General features: G+C 37.8%; 1 protein-coding gene across 1 annotated transcript in view; it reads left to right on the forward strand.

Annotated features, from left to right (window-relative positions):
* Nucleotides 1-27,358, forward strand: part of Zir (dedicator of cytokinesis) — a 667,641-nt gene that overhangs the window by 504,116 nt on the left and 136,167 nt on the right. The window contains exon 37 of the mRNA XM_090407837.1: nt 13,231-13,365. Within this exon, the coding sequence (XP_090263963.1) occupies nt 13,231-13,365 (135 nt within the window). The remainder of the gene's footprint in view (nt 1-13,230; nt 13,366-27,358) is intronic.

Consider the following 27,358-nt stretch of genomic DNA (forward strand, 5'->3'; position numbering starts at 1 on the left):
TGCGCTCCCGTATCTATTATTCCATTTAAAACCCTACTTCCGCATTTGATTTTGACGACCTTCAAATCATCTACTTTTCGACCAATGTCCACTGATTTGGATACTGGAATGGAAATTTTGGCAGTCAACACACCTGATTTATTGTCATCCCCAGTGGTAGACGTTTGAACTAGGTTACTGTGTGCTGTAGCAGGAGTACCTTTTGGCTGACTATTTTTCATACAAAACTTGGCGATATGACCTTCCTTTCTACAAGTAAAACAAGTTGGTTTGTAGTGAGGCTTGTATGAATCATCAATTCGCCGCGGCTGGTACCATCTCGGTGGACTTTGAGAGGGAGATAATAACTTATTCTTGAATGTTCGCTCAGCAGGTGGAGTATAAGGTCTAAACTTTTCAGTAACCTTGTTCTTCGGAATAGCTCCAATGGGCTTCCTTGATGTACTACGAACACTGTCGTATTCGTCCAATCTGTCAGCTAACTTGGTTGGAGAAACGAATTTTGCCCAGTCGTCTAAGAGATGTTCTCTCACTTCATGTGGTACTTTCTTCTTCAGTTGATCCGTAATAATTAGAACTTTTAACCCTTCAAAATCCTTGATATCAAGGCCACCAATCTACTCTTCAAAATAATTAGTTATTTCATAACAGAAATCCCTCCAAGATTTTTCAGCAACCTTTTGGTGCATCACAAACTTTTTTCTGAAACTTTCAGGATTCAGTCTAAATCTCTTTAGTAGAATTGTTGTAATATATTCATAATCTTCACAATTTTCTTCTGACTCTCTACCAATTAATTGGACAATCCCAAATGGTAACAAAGTCAAGAGACACGATATCCAGTCTTTAATATCTATTTTGGTTCTCTTAGCTTGTCTTTCAAACAAGGATAGGTATATCACAATGTCATCCTCTTGTAATCTAAACCTAGGCATTAGCTTAATTAGGACAATATGGTTTATTGTCACTGGATACTGGAGTTGAGGTTGGTTGAACACGTGCTTCAATTTCCAGTTTCTTCAACTCAAACTTCATTTGTTCTCTTTTCTGTTGGGCTCCCAATTCATCTTTCCGGCATTGGGCTTCTAGTTCTTCCTTCCGCCGTTGAGCTTCTAATTCTTCTTTCTTCATCAGTTCTTCCTCGAGTCTGGTACTAATAATCGTCTCCAACATCCCTTTAACAAATTCTTCTTCATAAAATTTACTTCCCGTAATAATTATTTTAAGATCTATCACTTTCATTTCAACAGTTGGCTTCTCTCCCAATTCTTCAGCCAATTTACGTAAATCTTCCTTTCTACCTTTGGTTAAATAAGCCATGGTGCTTAACAATAACTCTCTTTACTGATAAAAAAAAGTCACCCTTAAAAAGGAATCAATTGCATTTTTTTTTTTTTTTAAATGCCCAGAAAGAGATGTATATATTTGGCGATTATGGGACTCATAACTAAATTCAACATATCATTTGTAAACATAGATAAATCTTACAATATTATCAGATAAAAAAAAAAAAAATTCACCTACACAATTTACTACACTTTCAAATACACAAATATATATATATATATATATATATACATGTGGATATATATATATATATATATATATATATATGTGTGTGGATATATAAAAACAAAACAAAAAAGAAATAGTTTCGATTTTACACCGCTATTATATAATAACTTAAATCTCGAAACAGAACTATCAAAACAGTATGCAAAAATGAACTATGATAACACTGTCGTGTTCTTTCTCTGGCAAGAAATCACAAGTACTGACTGTTCCAAGACAAACATGCAAAACAGGACAAATCGGTAAATGCAGAACAGAACAAAATAAATTTAAAATGAAAAAAAAAAAAACTATTCTGATTTATCTGGGACGAAAATATAGCTTGAACACTGCCGTGTTGTTCTTTTATCCAAACTTTTGTACTACTGTTCCAGGATGGAACAAAATTTGAATACTGATGTATTCTTTCTCTGGCGAGAAATCAAAACTACTACTGTTCCAGGATGGAACAAACTCCGAACGCCACTTTTTTTTTGTTTTGTATTAAAACAGACTTTCGCCCAAATAATCAAAATAGAACTCTAAAACATGGGAGCATGCATTTACATAACGAATTGCTCTCTCACCTTGTAGGTCCTATCGACTGCACCAGTAAAACTCGGACTCGTGATGAATGGTAAAGCTGGTGAAAGTCTTGATCATTATGCAGAATGAATGCTCGCTGAAATTAACTCATAGCTCTTTTTTGCAATGGAGATGACTTAATATACTGTAGTATATGATCTAACTAGAAAATTATATTTGCTTTCAAACACTAATGTTGTACTTGTTCTCTCACTTCGGGCACATTTTTTTAAAAAAAATGGATACCACTCGGCGGAAACTTTGCTAAAAGAAGTCCTAAGCGTCGTCTGCTTCCGTTGTTACGACTGCCGCGCCTCCTCGCCACCAGTACACAGTTTAAAGAGAATTCGCAAGTCTTCGTGACAAAAATCCTTACAATCTTATAACATCATCATCATCAAAGTCCTGACATTTACCCTCAAGGGTTGTACAGGATATGATAGTACAGCATGAAAAATTTACATCATTACTAACTTCCTACCTATAATTTTCTGCCAAATCAATCTGTTACCTGTCAAAGCTACAACATTGTCAGATCTTATATTTATATGTCTATCTTCTAAGGCACTTTTTACCATATCAATCCACCTATATCTTGGTCTTCCTCTGGGTCTTTTTCCTGGCAGAGAACACTTGATTGAATAATCTTTCCTCACCCATTCTGTTTAAGTGACCATACCACCTGAGATTAACTCTGCTGACGCATTCCTGGATATTGACAATGTCAGTTTCTTTCCTAATATCTTCATTTTTTATATGATATTGCCATTGATGCCATCTGTTCATGCCCCTAATCTTTCTCAGGACTCTCATATCTGCGGTCTCTAGTCTTTGGTCAAGTGTTTTACTTCTGACCCAGCTCTTAGATCCATAAGTTAAAATTGGTTTGAACATTGTCTTGTATACAACTAATTTAGTGTTTTGACTAATTTCTCTCTTATTCCATATAAATTTATTCAGTTGACTTCCTACCATACCATCTTTGTTGATTCTGTTGTCTATTTCCATATTTAATTTAGCATCTTCACTAAAAATCGTGCCTAAGTTGCTGAAATGTTTTACTTGTTCTATAGGTTCTCCATTCACAACGCAGCTGATATTTTCAATGCTTCTGCCTATTTTCATTGTCTTTGTCTTGTTACTGCTGACCTTCATACCATATTTATCACAACAGTTATTCAATTTAGTCAGGGAATCTTGAGGACTTGTAGCAGATTTATTTAGAAGTATGACATCATCCACATAAAGCAAGGAGCTGACATTAACATCTCCAATTTTGATATCAGGTTTAATACCACTTTCCTTCATAATGTAATCCATATAGATAATGAATAACAGAGGTGGTAATGTATACATCCTTGTTTGACACCAGATTTAACATTAAACCATCTCCCTGTACTTCCTTCAATTCTAACTGCTGACTTACAACTCAAATAAAGACTAAGTACTGCTTGATATAATGATCCACTGACACCATACAACTGTAGCGTTTTGAATAGCTTCTCTCTTTGCACCTTGTCATATGCTTTTTCCAGATCTACAAAACTTAAATACAGATCTTTGTTATATTCCCTTGACTTTTCAACTATTTGTCATAAAGTGAAGATCTGACCCTGACAGCCTCTATTTGGCCTGAATCCAGCTTGTTCCTCACCATGCTTCTCTTCCACAATCCTTCTCAACTGTTTCTCAAGTATACTGGCATAAACCTTACCAGGAACACTCAGTAGAGAAATACCTCTGTAATTCTCACAATCAGTTTTATTTCCCTTTTTATATATGGATACTATGAGAGCTCTACTCCAATCATCTGGAATTCGTCCTTCTGTCCAGGTCCTCTGAACTATGCAGTGTAGCCCCTGTAATACTTTTATACCTTCATACTTGAGCATTTCTAGTCTAATATCATCTACTCCAGCTGCCTTTCCACATTTCAGACTTTTGATGGCTTTTTCTACTTCAAGCATGGATATGTATTCCTGACTTGCATGCCTGGTCAGTGTTTTTTACCACTGTGCTGTCATCACTGCATGTTTCATTTAGCAGTTTTTCAAAGTAATTACTCCATACTTCAAGGATATCTTTTTCTCCCATTTTCATGTCACCTTTATCATCTCTAACTCCTTTTACAGCATTCTTTCCTCCATTCCTAAGTGTCTTCAACAACCTGCAGAATATCTTGCCACCTTCTTGATATTTATTTTCTATGTACTTACCAAAGTCTTCCCATAACTTCTGTTTAGCTAATTTTACACAGTGTTTAGCTTTCTTACATTTGTCTCTGTATTCTCTAAGAGCAAAAGCTGACTTATTTTCCAGGAACTTTTGATATGCTTTCTTCTTTTCCTTCACTGACTCTTCAATGTTTTCTTCAGAGCTTGCCACTGAATCTCCAAGATTTGATTCCTGTTCTCAAACTCTTTCATTTTTTCTTGAATAATGTTTGTATATTTTAGTCTGCAGTTCACATCTGAGAACTGCTCAACTTTTATTCGCTTTAAAACTTTCTTACTTGTTCTTCTTTTCAATATGAAATTCAATTTTATCCTGCTTAAGACTAAATGGTGATCACTTCCAATTTCCAGTCCTCTGTACACTCTAGCATCCTGCACCAGAGAGAAAACATCACTATCAACAATAATATACTCAATGAGACTTTTCTTATTCCTTGCCTCTTCTCTCCATGTGAATTTTGCACATTTTTATGTTGGAGCATGGTGTTAGTAATAACCAGTCCATGTCCTGAGCAGAAATCCAACAGACATTTGCCATTATTATTAGCTTTGCTCTTTTCTCCAAATTTTCCCAAAATATTTTTGTATGTCTGACAATCATTTCCTACTCTGCTATTTAGATCCCCAACAAGGACCAACTTTTCATTTTTCATTGTGTCAGTTGCTTTTCTAAAGCCTCAAAAAAATTCCTCCACTTCTACCTTAGGAGAAACTTCTGAGGGACCATAGGCACAAATAAGTCTCATTGTCCAGTTCCCCATTGTGATATTTGCCTACATCACTCTACTTGAAATTGCCTACCATTCAAGAAGATTAGCCTCATATTTAGTGTTGAATACTATATGTACTCCTTCTTTTCCTTGATTGTCATTTCCTGAATATAACATTTTGTATTTATTGCTCAGATAGATCTCACCAGTTTTGGTCTTTTTTGTTTCAGTCACCCCTATTATGTCAATCTGGTACTTATCTAATTCCTCAGCTAGCTCCATTTCTTTGCCATTCAGCAATCTTCAATTCTGGCAATATTGAGTTGGGGTGTGTTTTAGGATTTGTTCCAGTAGCTGACTTTTCGCTGTTCACCCTGGTTCCCTGGCAAAAACAACAGGGGGCCTTGTTTAACCAGGCGACGCTCCAGCCGGCATGAAATTCTATCATGCTGTACCATCATTTAATATTGTGGTTTAAGCCAATAAGAATACAATTTGGTCAGCTAAATCCCAAATTATGTTATATCTTATAACACCCATTTGGAAGTTTGTGAGCCTTTATCATATCACCCTCTTTCTCCTGTTAGCCTGAGTCTATAATCCACATACTCTCAATATCTGCTCATAATCTTAATTCTGCAATCCCAGAATAATCTTTGTAACTCTTCTTTCCACATATTCACAGATTCTTTATCCTCTTGGAACCTAGGACACCAAATCTGCACATAATAGTCAGGTGAGGTCTTATCAAGCTTTTGAGACACGAAAGACTTCCTTATCCTTACTTGTGAAACTTTGCTTCAACACTCAATTATTTTATGAATTGTATTTGCAATTTTTGTTATGTGACTTTTGAACTTATAACCATCAGTTTTTATAACATAACCCTGCTAATATAATATGCCATTGGAAATCTCATCACACTAAAGTACATAACTTTACACTTACCAATATTAAACTGATGAATATTTTTATTTCTCCAAGTTTCTAGCCTATTCATACTATTCTGTTAAGTTCTGGATATCAGTAGCATCCCTAATTGTCCTGCCTATCTTCACATCATCATCAACAAACAATTGCACATCTCCTGTTAGACCCTTCCTATATCATTAAAGTATAGATTAAACAACAGTGACCCAAGAGCTGCCACTGGACACCTTAAACTGGCATATTCACACCCACCTTGTGACACTTTTTGATATTGTCTATCTGATCCACTTATCTAAGTTAAGAAAGAGTTTATATTCCAAATCCATATTCTCCAGTTTATGCAACAGCCTTTAATGTGCCTTAGCAATATTCAACAGTATCATAGTGTATCCATTCCCTTTATCCAACTCAACCATAACAGTTAATAAAATATAAGAAAATTGCTAAAGTCTTACCTTCCTTTAATAAACCCATGCTGTTCCTTACGGATTACAGCATATATGTCTACCCATTTCTGTATGTGGGTTCTTACCAACTTGTCTAAAATATTCACCACCACACCAGAAACCAATCTTGTACAATGGAACTATCACATATTCCTTCCTTTACTGTGTTATCTTCCCTGAGCTGAGATGCAGTTCATATAAGCATGTCAAAGGCCTAGCCAATTTGGCTGAATATGCCTTTAGCATTTGTGCTGATATTTCATCTGTTCCTATTGTTGAATTCTTGTTCAGGTTGTGCAACAGTCTTTCAACCACATTGTCATGCACCTCTAACTGTGCATCCAATGTGATAGTAGCACTGTACACCACATTACATACTCCTGGTTGATATATCTTAGCAAAGTGAGCACCAATTAATTGAACAATCTCATCAGCTTCTGACACAAGATTACCATCTACATTCTATAAAGCTATTCTTTCACATTCATTCTTTCTTTTGCTTGCAGCATAACAATAATTCCTTTTGGATTGCCTTTAGCCCTGAACAGCCAATTTCTTCTCATACTCCGATTTAGCTTTCTGCACAATACTTGTTACTTTTCTGGGCTGCATGTTATATATATCATGACTCCTCTCACTCTTATTCTCATGATTTTCTTTCTACGTCATATTCTTCCTGTGGATCTCTTGCTTAATAAGGTTACACATCCATTTCACTCCCACCCTATTTATTCAAACTCCTCTAGGGATATATTTTGATACCACCTCATTTAAGCACTTTTCAAAGATTCCCAGCATTGCTGATATTTCTCCCATTCAGTCACTGATACCATGGGACCAAAGATAGTTCTCCTAAGATGATCATAATTTCCAGCTTTCTAGCTCAGCATGTAACCTGTCCTAATTGGAATGTCAAAATAGTTAGCTACTTCCCAGGAAAGCATAGCATGATCAATGTCACCAACTGGCGGTGAAATAGTCATATTCTTAACAGAAACTGCTTCTGATGCGATGAACAAATATAACAATCTTTGATCTTGAGTTCCTTCTTTCGTGCATTGCTTGATTTGTCTCACAAAAATTCAATAAATTCTGCTTCATTCTTACCTGATATTTCTTTTCTACCTAGTCAGTGTTTGGAAAATTAAAGTCACCATATAATGATCACTCATTTAGTACTCACGAAGCTAAATTGGTTATGCATTCATTGTTCCCTGCAACTGAGCTTCCAGGTCTTAACAACTCCTAAGCAAGCCTACAATTTTTACTCTCTCATATTTCTTTCTCACTTCTTCCAGCAGACCTTTCATATCCTCTCTAATACTGTATTCAGTGCAACTTAAATTATTAGCTTCAACAAGAACTACCATCTCTTTTACTTTTCTTTTCTGCTTTTATATTATGCTTATCATATTTTTAATTTTTTTTCTCCCAGGAAGCTAGAAGGAGCTTATCTTGTTGTTACTATTATTATTATTACCAAGTTCAGTGCTTTCTTTTCTCTTCTTGTTTTGATCCTTTTTTCTTATCATGACTAAATTTCAATAAATATTTTTCCAATTCTCTCATCAATTTTCTGACAATCTTTTTAATTGAGATATTTCCAATGTTAGATTATCCTTGGCTGTATTATCATCATCACTGCAGCAACATTTCTGCTCATCAGGAGAAAGGTTTCCCTTGGTACTAACAACTTAACTTCTGCTTTAGACACTGCCCTGTTGTGGCAAGTTTTCAGCACCATTCTTAAAACTAATTAAAATATTTCTACAGTTATGTTATTAAATGCACTATTACAATAAATACACTTTAAAACCACAATAATAAACTAAAGATACACCAATTAGTCTAAGAAGATCCTCAATAAGTCAACAAAAGTCACTGATCTTTCAAGACCTTCATAACAGCACACCTTTTTACCCAATTTTGTTACCTTTTTATTCTCTTACACAAATGTACTTGTTGACAGATGTTTCTGAAAGCAAACTTTTATTGCTGTGATTCATTTCAGACAAATTATGGAGACTACAACCATGTTAGAAATAATTACGTGAATTTCCAGACATTTCAACTTTCATATTAAGGATATCATCTGGAGTATACACATATACACCCTCTGTCCAAAAAGAAACTGAACTTTTCGAAAATAGAAGAAACTAGTGGCAGCACATGTTGTATCTTTTTGTTGTCGAAAGCGGCAACCTTCATTAGTGTTGTGTCAACTGTTTATGACATTTGTTTCATTAGAAGCTAAGTTATAATGCCAAGAGTGACAGTGTGTTTTGACAAATGGTCAGAAAATGAGTTTCAAACAGAGAGCTGTGATTGACTTTTGTGTTAAACTTGGTAAACATTTTACTGAAATGCATCAAATGCTTCAAAAAGCATACGATGATGAATGCTTATCCCATACTCAAATTTACGAGTGGTTTAACTCATAGATGGAAAGGTTATATGGGTAGAATAGGTGCCTTCCATTGGGATTTTTAGACCATCATTATTGTTAAGATTAAGGTGGTCGATAAGAATTTCACAGGCCTCATTAAATTTACATTCATACCACATTGTGATGTAATGTAATTTTTTTTTTATCACATAGGATTACCAGGGTCTTAACTCTAATATAACAACTCTCACTTTAAATTAGGACACCACTTTTGCTATAAAAAAACTATCTATATGAAATTGTCCTCCATAATATTTTATTTTATTTTTTTCACTAGAGGTCAAGCCAGTAGAATAACTGTTGATCAAATCATTGTCTATTTGGCATACTGTTTTAAATGTAATATAGCTTGTCTCTGTATATATGTGTATACTCCAGATCATCATCATCATCATCATCAAATTCCTGCCATGTACCCTCAAGGGGTGTACAGGATATGACAGTACTACATGAAAAAATTACATCATTACTAACTTCCTATCTACAATTTTCCTCCAAATCAGTCTGTTACTTGTCAAGACTCCAACATTATCAGATCTTATATTTCTATCCTCTAAGGCACTTTGTACCGTATCAATCCACCTATATCTTGGTCTTCCTCTGGGTCGTTTTCCTGCCAACCTGGCAGAGAACACTTGTTTTGCTAATCTTTCCTCTCCCATTCTATTTAAATGACCATACCATCTGAGATTAGCTCTGCTAACGCATTCCTGGATGCTGACAATGTCAAGTTCTTTCCTAATATCCTCATTTTTAATATGATATTGCCATTGATGCCATCTGTTCACGCCTCTAATCTTTCTCAGAACTCTCATATCTGCGGTCTCTAGTCTTTGGTCAAGTGTTTTACTTCTGACCCAGCTCTCAGATCCATAAGTTAAAATTGGTTTGAACACAGTCTTGTATACAGCTAATTTAGTGTTCCGAATAATTTCTTTCTTATTCCATATGAATTTATTCAATTGACTTCCCACGATACCAGCTTTGCTGATTCTGTTGTCTATTTCTATATTTAGTTTACCATCTTCAGTAAAAATTGTGCCTAAGTAGCTGAAATGTTTTACTTGTTCCACAGGTTCTCCATTCACAACACAGTTGACATTTTCAATGATTCTGCCTATTTTCATTGTCTTTGTCTTTTTATTGCTGACCTTCATACCATATCTATTACAACAGCTATTCAATTTAGTCAGAGAATCTTGCAGACTTGTAGCGTATTTATTTAGAAGTATAACATCATCCGCATAAAGCAAAGAGCTGACATTAACATCTCCAATTTTGATATCAGGTTTAATACCACATTCCTTCATAATGTGATCCATATAGATAATGAATAACAGAGGGGATAATGTACATCCTTGTCTCACACCAGATTTAACATTAAACCATCTTCCTGTACTTCCTTCAATTCTAACTGCTGACTCACAACTCAAATAAAGACTAAGTATTGCTTGATATAATGCCCCATTCACACCATATAACTGCAGCGTATTGAATAGCTTCTCTCTTGGCACCTTGTCATATGCCTTTTCCAAATCGACAAAACTTAAATACAGATCTTTGTTATATTCCCATGCTTTCTCGACTATTTGTCGTAAAGTGAAGATCTGATCCTGACAGCCTCTATTTGGCCTGAATCCAGCTTGTTCTTCACCAAGCTTTTCTTCCACAATTCTTCTCAACCGTTTCTCAAGTATACTTGCATAGATCTTGCCAGGAACACTCAGTAGGGAAATACCTCTGTAATTCTCACATTCAGTTTTATTTCCCTTTTTATATATGGGTACTATGAGAGCTCTACTCCAATCATCGGGAATTTGTCCCTCTGTCCAGGCTTTCTGAACTATGCAGTGCAGCCACTGTAAGACTCTTATACCACCATACTTCAGCATTTCTGGTCGAATATCATCTACTCCTGCTGCCTTTCCACATTTCAAGCCTTTGATGGCTTTTTCTACTTCAAGTATGGATATGTATTCCTGACTGCATGCCTGGTCAGTGTTTTTTATCACTGTGCTCTCATCACTGCTTGTTTCATTTAGCAGTTTTTCAAAGTAATTACTCCATACTTCAAGGATATCTTTTTCTCCTGTTTTCATTTCACCTTTATCATCCCTAATTCCTTTTACAGCACTCTTTCCTCCATTCCTAAGCTTCTTCAACAACCTCCAGAATATTTTGCCACCTTCTTGATATTTATTTTCTATATTCTTGCCAAAGTCCTCCCATGACTTTTGTTTAGCTAGTTTTACACACTGTTTAGCTTTCTTACATTTGTCTCTGTATTCTGTAAGAGTAAAAGCTGACTTATTTGCCAGGAACTTTTGATATGCTTTCTTCTTTTCCTTCACTGCCTCTTTAACTTCCTGTGTCCACCAGGGAGTTCTGATTTTTTTATCCTTGCACACAACCTCACCACATGCCTCTCTGGCAGAATCAATCAATGTTTCCTTCAGAGTTTGCCACTGAATCTCCAAGGTTTGATTCCTGTTCTCAAACTCTTTCATTTTCTTTTCAATAATATTTCTGTATTTTAGTCTACAGTTCACATCTGAGAGCTGCTCAACTTTTATTCGCTTTAAAACTTTCTTACATGTTATTCTTTTCAATATGAAATTCAATTTTATCCTGCTCAAGACTAAATAGTGATCACTTCCAATTTCAAATCCTCTGTACACTCTGGTGTCCTGCACCAAGGAGAAAACATCACTATCAACAATAACATAGTCAATGAGACTTTTCTTATTCCTTGCCTCTTCTCTCCATGTGAATTTGTGCACATTTTTATGTTGGAACATGGTGTTAGTAATAACCAGTCCATGTCCTGAGCAGAAATCCAACAGATATTTGCCATTATTATTAGCTTTGCTCTTTTCTCCAAATTTTCCCAAAATATTTTTGTATGTCTCACAATCATTTCCTACTCTACTATTTAGATCCCCAACAAGGACCAACTTTTCCTTTTTCATTGTGTCAGTTGCTTTTTCTAAAGCCTCAAAAAATTCCTCCACTTCTACCTTAGTAGAACCTTCTGTGGGACCATAGGCACAAATAAGTCTCATTGTCCAGTTCCCCATTCTCATATTTGCCCACATTACTCTACTTGAGACTGACTGCCATTCAAGAAGATTAGCCTCGTATTTTGTGTTGAATACTATGGCTACTCCTTCTTTTCCTTGATTGTCATTGCCTGAATATAACATTTTGTATTTATTGCTCAGAAAGATCTCACCAGTTTTTGTCTTTTTTGTTTCAGTCACCCCTATTATGTCGATCTGGTACTTATCTAATTCCTCAGCTAGCTCCATTTCTTTGCCATTCAGGCTTCTTACGTTGATAGTACCGATCTTTAACTCTGGTGATGTTGAGTTGGGGTTTGTTTTCAGATTTGTTCCAGTAGCTGACTTTTCGCTGTTCGCCCTGGTTCCCTGGCGAAAACAACGTGGGCCTTGTTTAACCGGGCGACGCCCCAGCCGGCATGAAATTTTGTCACGTTGTACCATCATTTTTTATTTTGGTTTAACCAATAAGAATACAATTTGGTCGGCTAAATCCCAAATTGCCAGCCCATCCTCGTTCGTTCAGTATCAAAGTAGATACCCAACAGGGTGCACCACGAGAAGGTGAGGATTGGACATTAGGTCAGAAGCCCTGGTCGGTTCTCTGCATTCCTTTAAAGGCTATGTGGAGGTCTCCTCTCAGTTCTTAATGTGAAGGTTGAAATATCGGGAAATTAAAGTAATTATTTCTAACACGGTTGTAGTCTCCATGATTTTTCTGAATTCTGATCATGGAGTAACACTAAATGAAAGGATTTTTATTGCTGCCCTGGTTGAACATGTGGAAAGTATTACTGCTCCAACCAGCAAAATTTAGGAATATCACTACAAGTGATAGATTTTTTTTTTTTTTGTGACATGTGTAATCCAACTACCCTACTTATCAGGAGATTCATGTGGCTTTAAAATATTTCATGTTTCATCCCTAGAGCAGACTGCATTATCTGACCATACTATTAGATAATGAATTCTACTACTATGCTTATTCTAATGCATTTATTATAACACTTTACATATGATAACAAAAAATATGTACTGATTATTGTACAAACAGAACCTATTTTTGTAGTTGTCAGTGGAAGCATTACACATCTCTTTTGTTTTTGTTGTCAGATAAAATGTGTTTACAAATTTCACTTCTCAGTAAAAAATTTAATGCATCCATACTGATAAAGAATAAATGTTTATTATTTATATGTACTGCAGTTATAGTATTTTAATCTGCCTCTTACCTTTCTTGAATAAAAAATGTAATCATTTAAATTTTAGGCTGGAAAACGAGTTTTTGGTACTTACTTTCGTGTGGGTTTTTATGGTAGCAAGTTTGGAGATCTAGATGGTGAAGAATTCATTTATAAGGAACCCACCTTGACCAAATTGCCTGAAATATCATACAGATTAGAGGTAAGCTGTATATGACTTTTTAGTTCCCGTCTGTACACTGAATTAGTGTTTTCTGCCTTTGTCATATGGAAATAATATACAATTCATGTTTAATATAATAGGATTGTGATATTGACATAATGTGAGTGACTTCATTAATACCTCCTTCGTTCCTTCCTTCTAATCTTATATTGAATATGCATTTTCTCACTTTGTCATAAGAGAATAATAATACACTGGTGTCCAAAAGCTAAGGACAAACTATATTTTTACCTATATGAAAAAATTTTAGGGGTGCTTAAGGGTCAAAGCTGTATAACTGAGAGGAGACCTCCACATAGCCTTTAAAGGAATGCGGAGAACCGACCAGGGCTTCTGACCTGATGTCCAATCCTCATCTTCTTGTGGTGCACCCTGTTGGGTATCTACTTGGATACTGAACGAACGAGGATATGCAGGCAATTTTGGATTTAGCTGACCAAATTGTATTCTTATTGGTTAAACCAAAATAAAAAATGATAGTACAACATGACAAAATTTCATGCCGGCTGGGGTGTCGCCCGGTTAAACAAGACCCCCCCCCCCCGTTGTTTTCACCAGGGAACCAGGGGGGCGAACAGCGAAAAGTCAGCTACTGGAACAAATCTGAAAACACACCCCAACTCAACATCACCAGAGTTAAAGATCGGTACTATCAACATAAGAAGCCTGAATGGCAAAGAAATGGAGCTAGCTGAGGAATTAGATAAGTACCAGATCGACATAATAGGGGTCACTGAAACAAAAAAGACAAAAACTGGTGAGATCTTTCTGAGTAATAAATACAAAATGTTATATTCAGGCAATGACAATCAAGGAAAAGAAGGAGTAGCCATAATATTCAACACAAAATACGAGGCTAATCTTCTTAAATGGCAGTCAGTCTCAAGTAGAGTAACTATGAACATGTGTATGGGCAAATATGAGAATGGAGAACTGTTGTGTCGTACTTTCTGCTCATATTTATATCTTTAGTCTCTGGGTCAGATCCCTGTTAAACTCTCATACGGGTATCACGTGGTACCTCTGGGGAACAATGGAATTGCCTCGAGATCGAGACAACACCAGAGTGTCTGAGATCTACCGCTCGTAAAACACCAAGAAAATTTATATTTCACTGCGTCACTTAGCACTATTAGATTAAACAATATTATCAATCAAGAGGTGATCTCAAGACAGTATTTAAGTGATACCTTGCAGCTTTGCAGACATGTCCAAACTCTACCTTTCTGTAGTCTCCCGCATAGGTTCGTATTACTTTTATAAGAGGTGCATCGGATTCCAAAATTCACAGATAGTCTTAGTTAGATACAAAAGCAAGGTTTATTAGATATCATAAATATGTACATACAATACAATAAGCTTAATTCCCATTCTTAAGGGAGTTCCTGACAGTCAGGATAGAGTTAAAATAATACAATAATATAAGTATATTTAAAACTGATTATGTGCTGTAATTCTCTGAAGTAAGATTCTTCTTTATACTCTTAAATACCTTAATCATGCATGATTATCACAATAACTCTAATTTTCAGTAGTTCACTCAAACCTCACAAGATAGTATTTATATCTTTTACAATCCCTTCATAAATTAGCAATTCCTCACTCTAGACATATTCATAACCTCCTATAACATATAATGCAACTCTATCACAATAGGAGACAGTAAGATTTAAGGTAACCTTCTCTAAATCATAGCAGCACAGTCCTAATTAATATCATTAATGTTCTTTCTTCTGTTTTTTACAACGTGGTACAAATCTCTCATTCACAATCAGCAAAATACAAATAAAGTATACTTATCTGCCCTTTTGTTCTGCATCGCGTCAATGGTCTACCAGAATCTGCTTTTCCATAAACGAAATGTCCATGTGCTCCAATCTGGCTTTCTGTGTACTGCCGGGCTTATTCCTTCTGTGGAGATATGACCGCCGAGTTCCGCTGCTGCCTTTATCGAAACCCTCCAAAATGGAGGTACTGCCACCCTTCACCTGCTCACGGCACCTCGAGATGAACACTCTAGGAGATCCAGGAACAAAAAGCCTCTTCTGAGGGGTGCATGACCCTTATATTTCCACTTTTCTTTCTCGGCATTTCTCGCATTCCGCAATATCCAGCCAACATACTCACGTGGTCTTACGTCACGGCATCCAGCCTTCTCGGCTATATCGCACGTGCAGTGACATCACTCTATTGCTTGGGGCGAGCCGCTCCCCAACATTACTGCTCCATGACCTTTGGACTTCACTCCCCCCCATGTTGAATTTGTGCTAACATTCTATATCTTTTAATACATATTACTTTATAAAACTCTGCTAAAGGCTTACACTTCCATTATTGATTTTAACTCATTCGTGAGTGATACTAAATGCACATTTATTTGTTTTCTCAAAGTAATAATTGCTTGATATATTTATATAGCATTAATTTAATACTCAGAGGCAATCACGTGTATTTATATTCCATTTTTGTTTGGAAATGCATGTTAGATTGTGATAAGATAGGAGTTCCAAAAATCCCAATCTATCACAATCCAACAGAACTGGACAATGAGACTTATTTGTGCCTATGGTCCCTCAGAAGGTTCTTCTAAGGTAGAAGTGAAGGAATTTTTTGAGGCTCTAGAGAAAGCAACTGACACAATGAAAAAGGAAAAGTTGGTCCTTGTTGGGGATCTCAATAGCAGAGTAGGAAATGATTGTGAGACATACAAAAATATTTTGGGAAAATTTGGAGAAAAGAGTAAAGCTAATAATAATGGCAAATGTCTGTTGGATTTCTGCTCAGGACATGGACTGGTTATTACTAACACCATGTTCCAACATAAAATTGTGCACAAATTCACATGGAGAGAAGAGGCACGGAATAAGAAAAGTCTCACTGACTATGTTATTGTTGATAGTGATGTTTTCTCCCTGGTGCAGGACACCAGAGTGTACAAAGAATTTGAAATTGGAAGTAATCACTATTTAGTCTTGAGCACAATAAAATTGAATTTCATATTGAAAAGAATAACATGTAAGAAAGTTTTAAAGCAAATAAAAGTTGAGCAGCTCTCAGATGTGAACTGTAGACTAAAATACACAAAGATTATTGAAGAAAAAATGAAAGAGTTTGAGAACAGGAATCAAACCTTGGAGATTCAGTGGCAAGCCTTGAAGAAAGCCGTGATTGATTTAGCTAGAGAGGCATGTGGTGAAATTGTCTGCAAGGATAGAAAAATTAGAACTCCATGGTGGACACAGGAAGTTAAAGAGGCAGTGAAGGAAAAGAAGAAAGCATATCAAAAGTTCCTGGAAAATAAGTCAGCATGTGCTCTTAGAAAATACAGAGACAAATGCAAGAATGCTAAACACTGTGTAAAACTAGCTAAACAAAAGTCATGGGAGGACTTTGGCAAGAATAGAGAAAATAAATATCAAGAAGTGGCAAAATATTCTGGAGGTTGTTGAAGAAGCTTAGGAATGGAGGAAAGAGTGCTGTAAAAGGAGTTAGAGATGATAAAGGTGACATGAAAATAGGAGAAAAAGATATCCTTGAAGTATGGAATAATTACTTTGAAAAACTGCTAAATGAAACATGCAGTGATGACGGCAGTGGTAAAAAACACTGACCAGGCACGCAGTCAAGAATACATATTCATACTTGAAGTAGAAAAAGCCATCAAAGGCTTGAAATGTGGAAAGGCAGCAGGAGTAGATGATATTCGACCAGAAATGCTGAAGTATGGTGGTATAAAAGTCTTACAGTGGCTGCACTGCATAGTTCAGAAAGCCTGGACAGAGGGACGAATTCCCGATGATTGGAGTAGAGCTTTCATAGTAACCATATATAAAAAGGGAAATAAAACTGAATGTGAGAATTACAGAGGTATTTCCCTACTGAGTGTTCCTGGCAAGATCTATGCAAGTATACTTGAGAAATGGTTGAGAAGAATTGTGGAAGAAAAGCTTGGTGAAGAACAAGCTGGATTCAGGCCAAATAGAGGCTGTCAGGATCAGATCTTCACTTTACGACAAATAGTCGAGAAAGCATGGGAATATAACAAAGCGCTATATTTAAGTTTTGTCGATTTGGAAAAGGCATATGACAAGGTGCCAAGAGAGAAGCTATTCAATATGCTGCAGTTATATGGTGTCAATGGGACATTATATCAAGCAATACTTAGTCTTTATTTGAGTTGTAAGTCAGCAGTTAGAATTGAACTGATGTGAGACAAGGATGTACATTATCCCCTCTGTTATTCATTATCTGTATGGATCACATTATGAAGGAAAGTGGTATTAAACATGATATCAAAATTGGAGATGTTAATGTTAGCTCTTTGCTTTATGTGGATGATGTTATACTTCTAAATAAATCCACTACAAGTCTGCGAGATTCTCTGACAAAATCGAATAACTGTTGTAATAGATATGGTATGAAGGTCAGCAATAAAAAGACAAAGATAATGAAAATAGGCAGAATCATTGAAAATGTCAACTGTGTTGTGAATGGAGAACCTGTGGAACAAGTAAAACATTTCAGCTACTTAGCCATGCTTTTTAGTGAAGATGGTAAATTAAATATAGAAATAGACAACAGAATCAGCAAAGCTGGTATGGTGAGAAGTCAATTGAATAAATTCATATGGAATAAGAGAGAAATTAGTCGGAACACTAAATTAGCTGAATACAAGACAGTGTTCAAACCAGTTTTAACTTATGGATCTGAGAACTGGGTCAGAAGTAAAACACTTGGTCAAAGACTAGAGACTGCAGATATGAGAGTCCTGAGAAAGATTATAGGCGTGAACAGATGTCATCAGTGGCAATATCATATTAAAAACGAGGATATTAGGAAAGAACTTGACATTGTCAGCATCCAGGAATGCGTTAGCAGAGCTAAACTCAGGTGGTATTGTCAATTAAACAGAATGGGTGAAGAAAGATTAGCAAAACAAATGTTCTCTGCTTTGCAGCAAAACGACCTAGAGGAAGACCAAGATATAGCTGGATTGATACGGTACAAAGTGCCTTAGATGATAGAAATATAAGATCTGATAATGTTGGAGTCTTGACAAGTAACAGATTGATTTGGAGGAAAATTGTAGATAGGAAGTTAGAAATGATGTAATTTTTTTCATGTAATACTATCATATCATGTACACCCTCTTGAGGGTACATGGCAGGAATTTGATGACGATGAAAAAATTTTCATGACTACAGCCAAATGTGGACATGAATTTATTGCCAACATACTAATAAATTACATTACACAAAAATTGTTATAAATTTCATATAAATTAAATCACAGTGCATTTTTGGCAAACGTTACAAATTTCCTAAAGACATACTTAAGGAATTAATGTACAGTGCTCACAGAAAACTGTGTAGAGACAATAATAAATTTAGTTTAATCCTTTATCCAAGTGTGAGCAAACAAAGTTTATGCCTGAAAATATCTTCAGGACTGGGGCAAGAGAGACAATTCAATGTGGAATATATTCACTCCAAACTGCAAATCAGCTCTCACAATGTCATACTTGTGAGAGCTGATTTGTATATCCATTCTTAACACTAAGTGATTCGGGAGTTTAATTTCCTCAGTCTCTAGATGTATCGCCAATGCTTTTTTGATGTGGTCTGGCATTCTCATTCATAAAAATGAATTCTTCACCTACAGCACCACAGAAAAATCAAACATGACATTGTAGAACCCCAATGCAATATTGTTCACTAGTGATAGTCCCTTTTTCCAGCACTTGTAGCTCTGTGCATCCATTAAATATAATGCCATCCCACACCATGACCCCAGCACTGCTGTATATATCCCTTTCATAAACATTCTCACGATGGTAAGCAGTACCACTTTTGTACCTGATCACGTGTCATCTAGAATTGGAGGAAAGACTAAAACGACTCTCATCTGTAAAGAGTACATTAGCCGATTGGTGTCTTGTCCAATTTCTATGAATACAACACCACTGGAAATGTGGTGATGAGCTGTGGATAAAGAGATGCCGACTATAGGCCTTTGGGGGATACAGACCTGAACCACTCTGATCTCTTCAACTAACTCTCTCTCTAGAGCTCGACTTTCTGCAGTTGAAATATCCCAATAGTGATGTCCTCCTCACAACTCACGTTTGTTCCCCTTCTCCAGTTTTACTGACCAAGCAGGTAGGAATGCTAAGATGTTTGCTATCAGCAATGCCCTATCTCAGATCATTAATCTTCCTACCAGTATACCTGACAACCCCCTCTAATTTTCGAACACACTTGACTTCTTCCTAACAAGCTTCCCTTCCAGGTATACTGTAATTATCAGTTCTCCTCTTGGTGGCTCAGACAACAACCTCATACAAGTCTTTTTTTACCACAGAACAACCTTCACTTACCATCTCACAGTCTCATTTCCTTTGGTACTACAAGGGTGCCAACTAGGAGGACCTCCGTGACTTCTATTCCTCTTTCCCATGGTCCAACTGGTTCAGTTCTCCTGATCGAAACACCTGCTCAGGCTGAATAACAGAAATCATTCTCATAGGAATGAAGGCTTTCATTCCTCATTCCACTCCAAATTCTCAGCCACCATAAGTCCAAACCAGAAACTGAAAGAACCAAATGCTACAAACTTGCCTTCTACCCAATTTGCAGTTGCTCCTTCTGGTCCCTTGACAAGACCATTGGCAAGGGACCAGAAGGGACCCACTACTCTCGCATATGGTACTGTAGTTATCTCACCCAAAGACTGGGTCATCTTACTGGCATTACTATTCTCTTCAAATTTATGCATTAATGACCTGGGCAAATTTCTCTCTAAAACTACCAAGAACAGTTCCCTTCATGTTGCCCATAGTTTTCTGCATTAAGAAATCCGAAGGATCCTCAATAAAATTGTACCGCCCAAAACTAACACCTGTCCTGTATTGCTGCTTCAATCTGTCCTATTCGACTGGCATTGACCTAACAACATGGAATCAGGTCCACATTCAGCCCATCCCAAAGAAAGGTGATAAAAGTCAACCTATGATTTACCTTCCAATTCTGTTCTCTCTAAAATTATGGAGAAAGTCATCAACAAACAACTCTGATACCAAATCATCAGTGACCAGCAGTATGGATTCTGCCACTCGCGATCTACAAGACAACCATCCCAGTGCACTTTACTAATACTTTACTAATGTAAGTGGAGTCCCAATGAGGCAGGTGGAGAAGTTTAAATACCTTAGGTCCATATTCATGAATGATGGAAAATGGGACGTAGAGCTAGATGCTCGAATTGGCCTAGCAAGTTCAATATTGCTGGAGCTTGGCCGTTCGGTAGTATTATAGCGGGATTTAAGCCAGAAGGCAAAGCTGGCTGTCTTCAATACAGTCTATGTCCCCATCCTCATCTATGGGCATGAGAGTAATGGTCATGAGAGGTCATGAGAGTGTCTGCATTCTTTCGGTAATGACCGAAAGAATGCAGACACGAATCCAAGCGGCTGAAATGAGGTTCCTTCGAGGGGTTGCAGGGCTGACGGTTACAGGCAAATTCATCGAAAAACAGTTAATCGAAGGACAATTCATCGAACAGCAATTCATCGAAAAAGCAATTCGCCGAATAAACAATTCGCCAAATGACAATTTAACGAATGGCAATTCGTAGAATGACCAATTCCTCAAATGACAATTTAACGAATGGCAATTCGTAGAATGACCAATTCCTCAAATGACAATTCATCGAACGACAATTCATCAAAAAAACAATTCACCGAAAATTTTTCGATGAATTCTTTCATAATTCATCGAAAAGGCATTTTTCTTACAAACTATTATTTAGAAAATGTTCAGTAACAATGCGGAACGTTACTCATGATACAGACAACATATGGAAGCGGTCATTGAAACGTAATAATTATTTTCTTGCATTTTAGAGCATTTAATGTAAGTGTACATCCTGCTTCATTGTACAGTTAGCGATTTATCTGTAGGGAAGACAGGAGTACCACATGCACTTATCTCCCGAATAACCTCGAAAACATGTAATTGCAGTTAATAAGGGGAGGAATAGGCTAAGAAATTCGTTCTACCAAATTTTGTCACAATAAGTCTAGTCGATTGAAATTAAAAATTTCATTAATTTCATCCAGCCAGAGTGAAATTGCTAATATCATTTAGGAACTTCTTTACGGAAATATCATGATAAAAGTGATCCATTACGAACTAAAACTGAACCGTGCATTCAGCTTCTTGTACTGAAAACTTCTGCTAAGTCAGCGAGTTATTGTAATTCATAATTTCGACATTTTTCTTTGTCGCCCCGAATATAGCTGAACTGAAAACTGGAATGGTTCGATATTTTTTTGTAAAAGTTTCAAATACGGAATCCAAATAAAATTTTTTCATTAATAAATGTAATAAATAAATAAATTTACTGAACGTAAGTTAGTAGGCCTAATACTGAGATGACTAGGCTTTTCTTCCTGGAAATAGGCAAATCGGACAAGAAAGACAATAACAATCCATATTGTTCTGTAATTATTCCTTAGTAAAGCAGCATTGCTATACCAACAATCATTATATTGAGGAGGATGAGGGAAAATAGTATTAATCATTAATATTACTACTACTACTAATAATAATAATAAATTGATTTTTTGATGTAAATATTTTTCACAATATAATAATAAAATATACAGGAATTCAGAGTAAAAATATTGGAAAACTTGAAAAAATTCATTCCTGAAGATTTTTCAATCATGTTTCACTTATTTACTCCTATTTCTGTTATTCCTCAACGACAGGAGTGCCACATGCACTTATCTCCCGAATAACCTCGAAAGCAAGTAATTGCAGTTAATAAGGGAAGGAATAGGCTAAGAATACTAATGAGTATATGTGTGGGTATATTTCTGGGTTTTGAGGAGGTAATCGGTGCAGTTTGTTAAAAAAAAATATAAATAAAAGGTTAAAATATTCTCTAGGAAAGGAAAATAATAAAATAAGGAATGATGAATAAAGAGTCTTAAAAAACAAACCTGTAAACATTTTAGAAGCATACTTATCTAGTGTTATATTTAGATGAGCAGCGGTTGGAAGTCTTATTCATCTTTTGAAGGACGCACCCCCCCCCCCCCCCACCCCCCCCCCCCCCCACCCCCCCCCCCCCCCACCCCCCCCCCCCCCCACCCCCCCCCCCCCCCACCCCCCCCCCCCCCCACCCCCCCCCCCCCCCACCCCCCCCCCCCCCCACCCCCCCCCCCCCCCACCCCCCCCCCCCCCCACCCCCCCCCCCCCCCACCCCCCCCCCCCCCCACCCCCCCCCCCCCCCACCCCCCCCCCCCCCCACCCCCCCCCCCCCCCACCCCCCCCCCCCCCCACCCCCCCCCCCCCCCACCCCCCCCCCCCCCCACCCCCCCCCCCCCCCACCCCCCCCCCCCCCCACCCCCCCCCCCCCCCACCCCCCCCCCCCCCCACCCCCCCCCCCCCCCACCCCCCCCCCCCCCCACCCCCCCCCCCCCCCACCCCCCCCCCCCCCCACCCCCCCCCCCCCCCACCCCCCCCCCCCCCCACCCCCCCCCCCCCCCACCCCCCCCCCCCCCCACCCCCCCCCCCCCCCACCAAATAAAAATTAATATACTAATAAAGTATACTAAGAAAAGTGATCAGAGCTTCATCCACCTTTACCACGAGTTGCCTCGACTGGCATTACCAAGAGTTGCCTTGGACTTCCACTACTTACAGGCGCAAACTTGACTTTCTTGTCTGTTTGCTTACTTGGGAAATAGGATTAAAACCAAGTTAATATAAAATTACTTGGTATCTTGAATATATATATATACAGGGTGTTCGGGATAAATTTGACAGTTTCGTAAGGAAAAAGAAAATCTTCTTTGTATCTATTAAATTTAATAAATTGACAAAAAAAACTTTACAGGCAGAGTTAATTACAATACTATCAACAAGATTTACTCAAAATAACCACCATTAGCATCGATCACAGCTTCAATTCTGCTTCGGAACCTCGAACAAGCTGATGCTACAGTCTCCCTGGGAAGGGCCGCAAAAACTGTTTTAATTTTATCCATTAACTGGGCTTTTGTATTACTGAAAGTGCGATTGGTGTCTTTTTCAACTGCGCCCCATACAAAATAATCCATGGGGTTAAGGTCTGGGGAGTTTGGAGGCCAAACATTTGGACTGGTGAAGTCGTAGAAATTTTCAGACAACCATTTTTGACTTTTCCCAGAGGTGTGGCAAGGGGTCGAATCCTGCTGCCATACATACGGCCTACCATTGGCTACCCTTGTTATCCAGGGCTTGACTACAGTTAGCAACTCCACGAACAAAGCCCGAATTCCAATGCCAGGGTTCTTCAACACCTGTTCCTGCAGATTTGCGAGGAATTCTGCTGTACGAACGCAATCAGATCGTCTGCTAGGGATCTTTCTTCTTGCTACATCCTCGTAGTCACCATTGCAAGTCTCTAGTTCATGCCTGATTGTTTTTACTGTATTCAGGGAGCATTGGGCAGCAGTCGTAATATCCTTATTTTGATGGCGGGCACGAATCATCATGATACAAGTTATTCTCTTCCATGATTCAGGTGGGTTCCAGCTATCCATCCTTTCTGACATCTTGTATATGAATGAAGAAGGGTCCAAACTTTTAAATGAAGAGAAGTGTGTGTTAATACATGTAACTTACGGAAAAATATAATCAATTATAAATATGTCAAATTTATCCCGAACACCCTGTATATATATATCTTCTTTCTTAGCATAAACTTTCATTTCCTGATCATGTTATCAGGAAATGACACTGTCTACCAGCAATTTATTCTTACAATTCATTTGTAAATATGTAGGCTGTGTATTTTTTAATGCCTGGAAAAGAAACTTTTTTTTCCTGGAATTATTCATTCATTATTTGGTGCCACAAGTAAACATGTGGAGAGCAATTAACTTTTCTTAACAATTAACTAGAATCTACACAACTCTTAGTGACTGATCTTCAGGGCCGTTCCGTGGGTTTGCGCGGCCTGAGTGCAACATTTTTGTGCCTCCCCCCCTCCCTTTAAAAAATTAAAAGATCCCGAAGTACAATAACACGTTTCGAATCATTTTATTATACTGCACATTAAGAGGAAATCTCTCTCTCTCTCTCTCTCTGTAAAAATATATAGTTTATGATCCTTTTTCATTAACGTATGAATTTTTATTAGCTAATGCTGCTATTTAGAATTTATGATCAGAGATGTTGAAGCCTAGATTAATATCATGGCTTTTAAGACGTCATTAAAAGAGTTTTTTTTAAGGGGAAGGGGCGGAAAAATATGCTACTGCACATGGCGACAAAATTTCTAGGTTTGGACCTGTGGCCAGTCCTGGTGAATATGGTGTTTGAGGTAGATATTGAAATTGCAAGTCGTATATTATCTGTTGGATTTCATAAGTAGGTGCATTATCCTGCAAAAGCAACACGCCTCTGCTTAGTTTCTCGAACCGATTTTCCTTCAGTACCTCCTTCAATTCCTTCAGAGCTGCTGTAACAGTTTCACCTTTCTTGAGGTAAGGTAAGGATTACACCATCCATATCCTAAAAGACAATGGCAAGAACTTTCCCTGCTGACTGTTTGGTTCGAAACTTCTTTGGCCATGGAGAACCTTTGTGTCTCCACTCCATTGACTGTTGTTTGTTCTCTGGGTCATAGTGACGAAGCCATGTTTCATCAACAGTTAGAATATGAGCTAAAAAATTTCACGAGGATGAAATCCCTTTATGAAATGTTCTCTTAACATCTCAACTATACCCGCCTCAGTGGCTATCATTCATTGCAACCAGTATGCCCCACCAAAAAATCGCTTTCCGAACGAAGTAGGATAAATAGTAGTTATAAATAGTAGGATAATAAAAAGATATATACCTCTCAAAATAATCCAAAACAAATAAAAAAAAAAAAATGCACACACATCTTCGCCCCCACACGCCTTATAATTCATTTTTCGGTGAACTGTATTTTCGATGAATTGTTGTTTTTCGATCAATTGCGTTTCGATGAATTGTCTTTTCGATTAACTGCTCATCGGTGAATTGCTTTATCGGGGAATTGTCTTTCAATGAATTGCTTTTTCGATTAATTGTTGTTCGATGAATTGTTTATTCGGTGAATTGCTTTTTCGATGAATTGTTGTTCGATGAATTGCCTTCGATGAATTGTCTTTCGGTAAACTGTTTTTCGATGAACTCTCCGGATACCGGGGCTGACATGACTCGACAGAGTCAGAAACTCTGCAATTCGGGAAACCCTCAATACTCAACCGCTGCTTCTTCGTGTTGAGAGATCACAGTTACGTTGGTACGGGCACTTGGTCAGAATGCCACAAGAGAGGCTCCCTCAGCAGGTCCTCTTTGCCAAGCCGGAGGGTGGGAGGCCACATGGAAGACCGAGGACTCGCTGGATAGATTATATCCAAAACCTTGGGCGGGCACGTTTGGGAATCCCACCAGAACACCTGAGCTTGGTGGCAGAGGATCGTGACCATTGGAAGTTCCTCTTGCAGCTGTTGCCCCCACAACCCAATTAGGAAAGGTGGGCCTTGAAGATGTATGTATGTATACAATCAAAATAGTTACCACTTTAAAAACTACAATGTTCATAAAAGAAAAGTTAATTTTCCGACGTGTAATAATAAACAACTCATCTCACGAGACGGATTGATCACCCGATTATCGGAATGGATTCTCCTTCTTTTGGCATGTGTAGAAGTGTCGAAAGGTCTCACATCTGTGGGCATACAGTAAGGATAATAATTTCCCAGACTTTTGGGATAATGATTTCATTATAATTACAGTCGAATTTTTTTAAGTCCTCAAACACACTACTGTACACATAGAGGGATTCCAATGTTAAGCATGTGCGCTAACTGTTCCTTTGTATGTAATTCCTAGTATTATTTGTAAAAACCATACAGATGATGTCCTAAGATACTTAAGATGAAATATCTACATATTATTAAAATCTAATTACTGTGGTATATCTTGTCTTGGTTGTCTTGAGACCACAAATGTTTCAGTTTTTTTGACCACACTGATCTTCATTCTGGCGTCTGCACAAACAGCTACAAACTTATCCAGGGTCTGCTGGAGGTCATCTGTGGAAGATATAAGCAGAACTAGGTCATCTGCAAAAAGCAGACGTCCAATGCTACATCTTCCAAGTCTAACACACTCACTGCCTCGGCTGTGCCTATCAATCCAGTCCATGATATTTATGGACTGGATTGATAATCACAATACTTTGAGAGCCCTCTTAACCCGGGTGGCCCAGCGATTTTATTGCTAAATGGACCTCTTCTGCTGTGAGACTAGTCATTGCCCACATCTGCTGTCCACAACGGCTGGGCCACCCGGGCTAAGAAGGCACTCAAAGTATTCCCTCCATCTGTGCAGGATATCCTTCTCGGTTGTTAAAAGTGCACCATCAGAGGCCTTAATTGCCCTTGGTGTGCACGATTTCCTCCCTCGAAGGCGGCGGATGGTCTGCCAGAATACTTTATTTGCATTTGCATAGGATGAGTCTAATCTTTCTCCAAAGGATTTTGATTGTATAACAGTTGGAAAATTTTACGTATAAAGCATGTGATTTTGCATGTTGGTGACCAATTCATACATCCTTTATTTCTTTTTCTCCTTAAGCATGAATTGACTCTTCTTGGCAGGGTGTTGCCAGACTAGGCTCTCGGATCTGTGGTCAGACAGTCTTCTTCTTCAACCTTCTGGTTCTGTCCACTGCTGGACAAAGGTCTCCCCCATGATTTTCCAGACCACTCGGTTTTCTGCCTCTCCCATCCATCTCACTCCTGCAATTTGTTCCAGTTCGTCTCTCCACCTTCTTCTCGGTCTTTCTCTTTGTCTTGCTCCATCCATTAGCTTCACTCTGTTGTTTTTGTAGTCCATCTCCCATCACTGCATCTGGCAATATCTTCCAGCCCATCTCCACTTAG

The sequence above is a fragment of the Typopeltis vanoorti genome, chromosome 18 (assembly GCF_054136105.1).
Source record: "Typopeltis vanoorti isolate ZY-2024b chromosome 18, IOZ_Tvanoo_1.0, whole genome shotgun sequence".
Taxonomy (NCBI): Eukaryota; Metazoa; Arthropoda; class Arachnida; order Uropygi; family Thelyphonidae; genus Typopeltis; species Typopeltis vanoorti.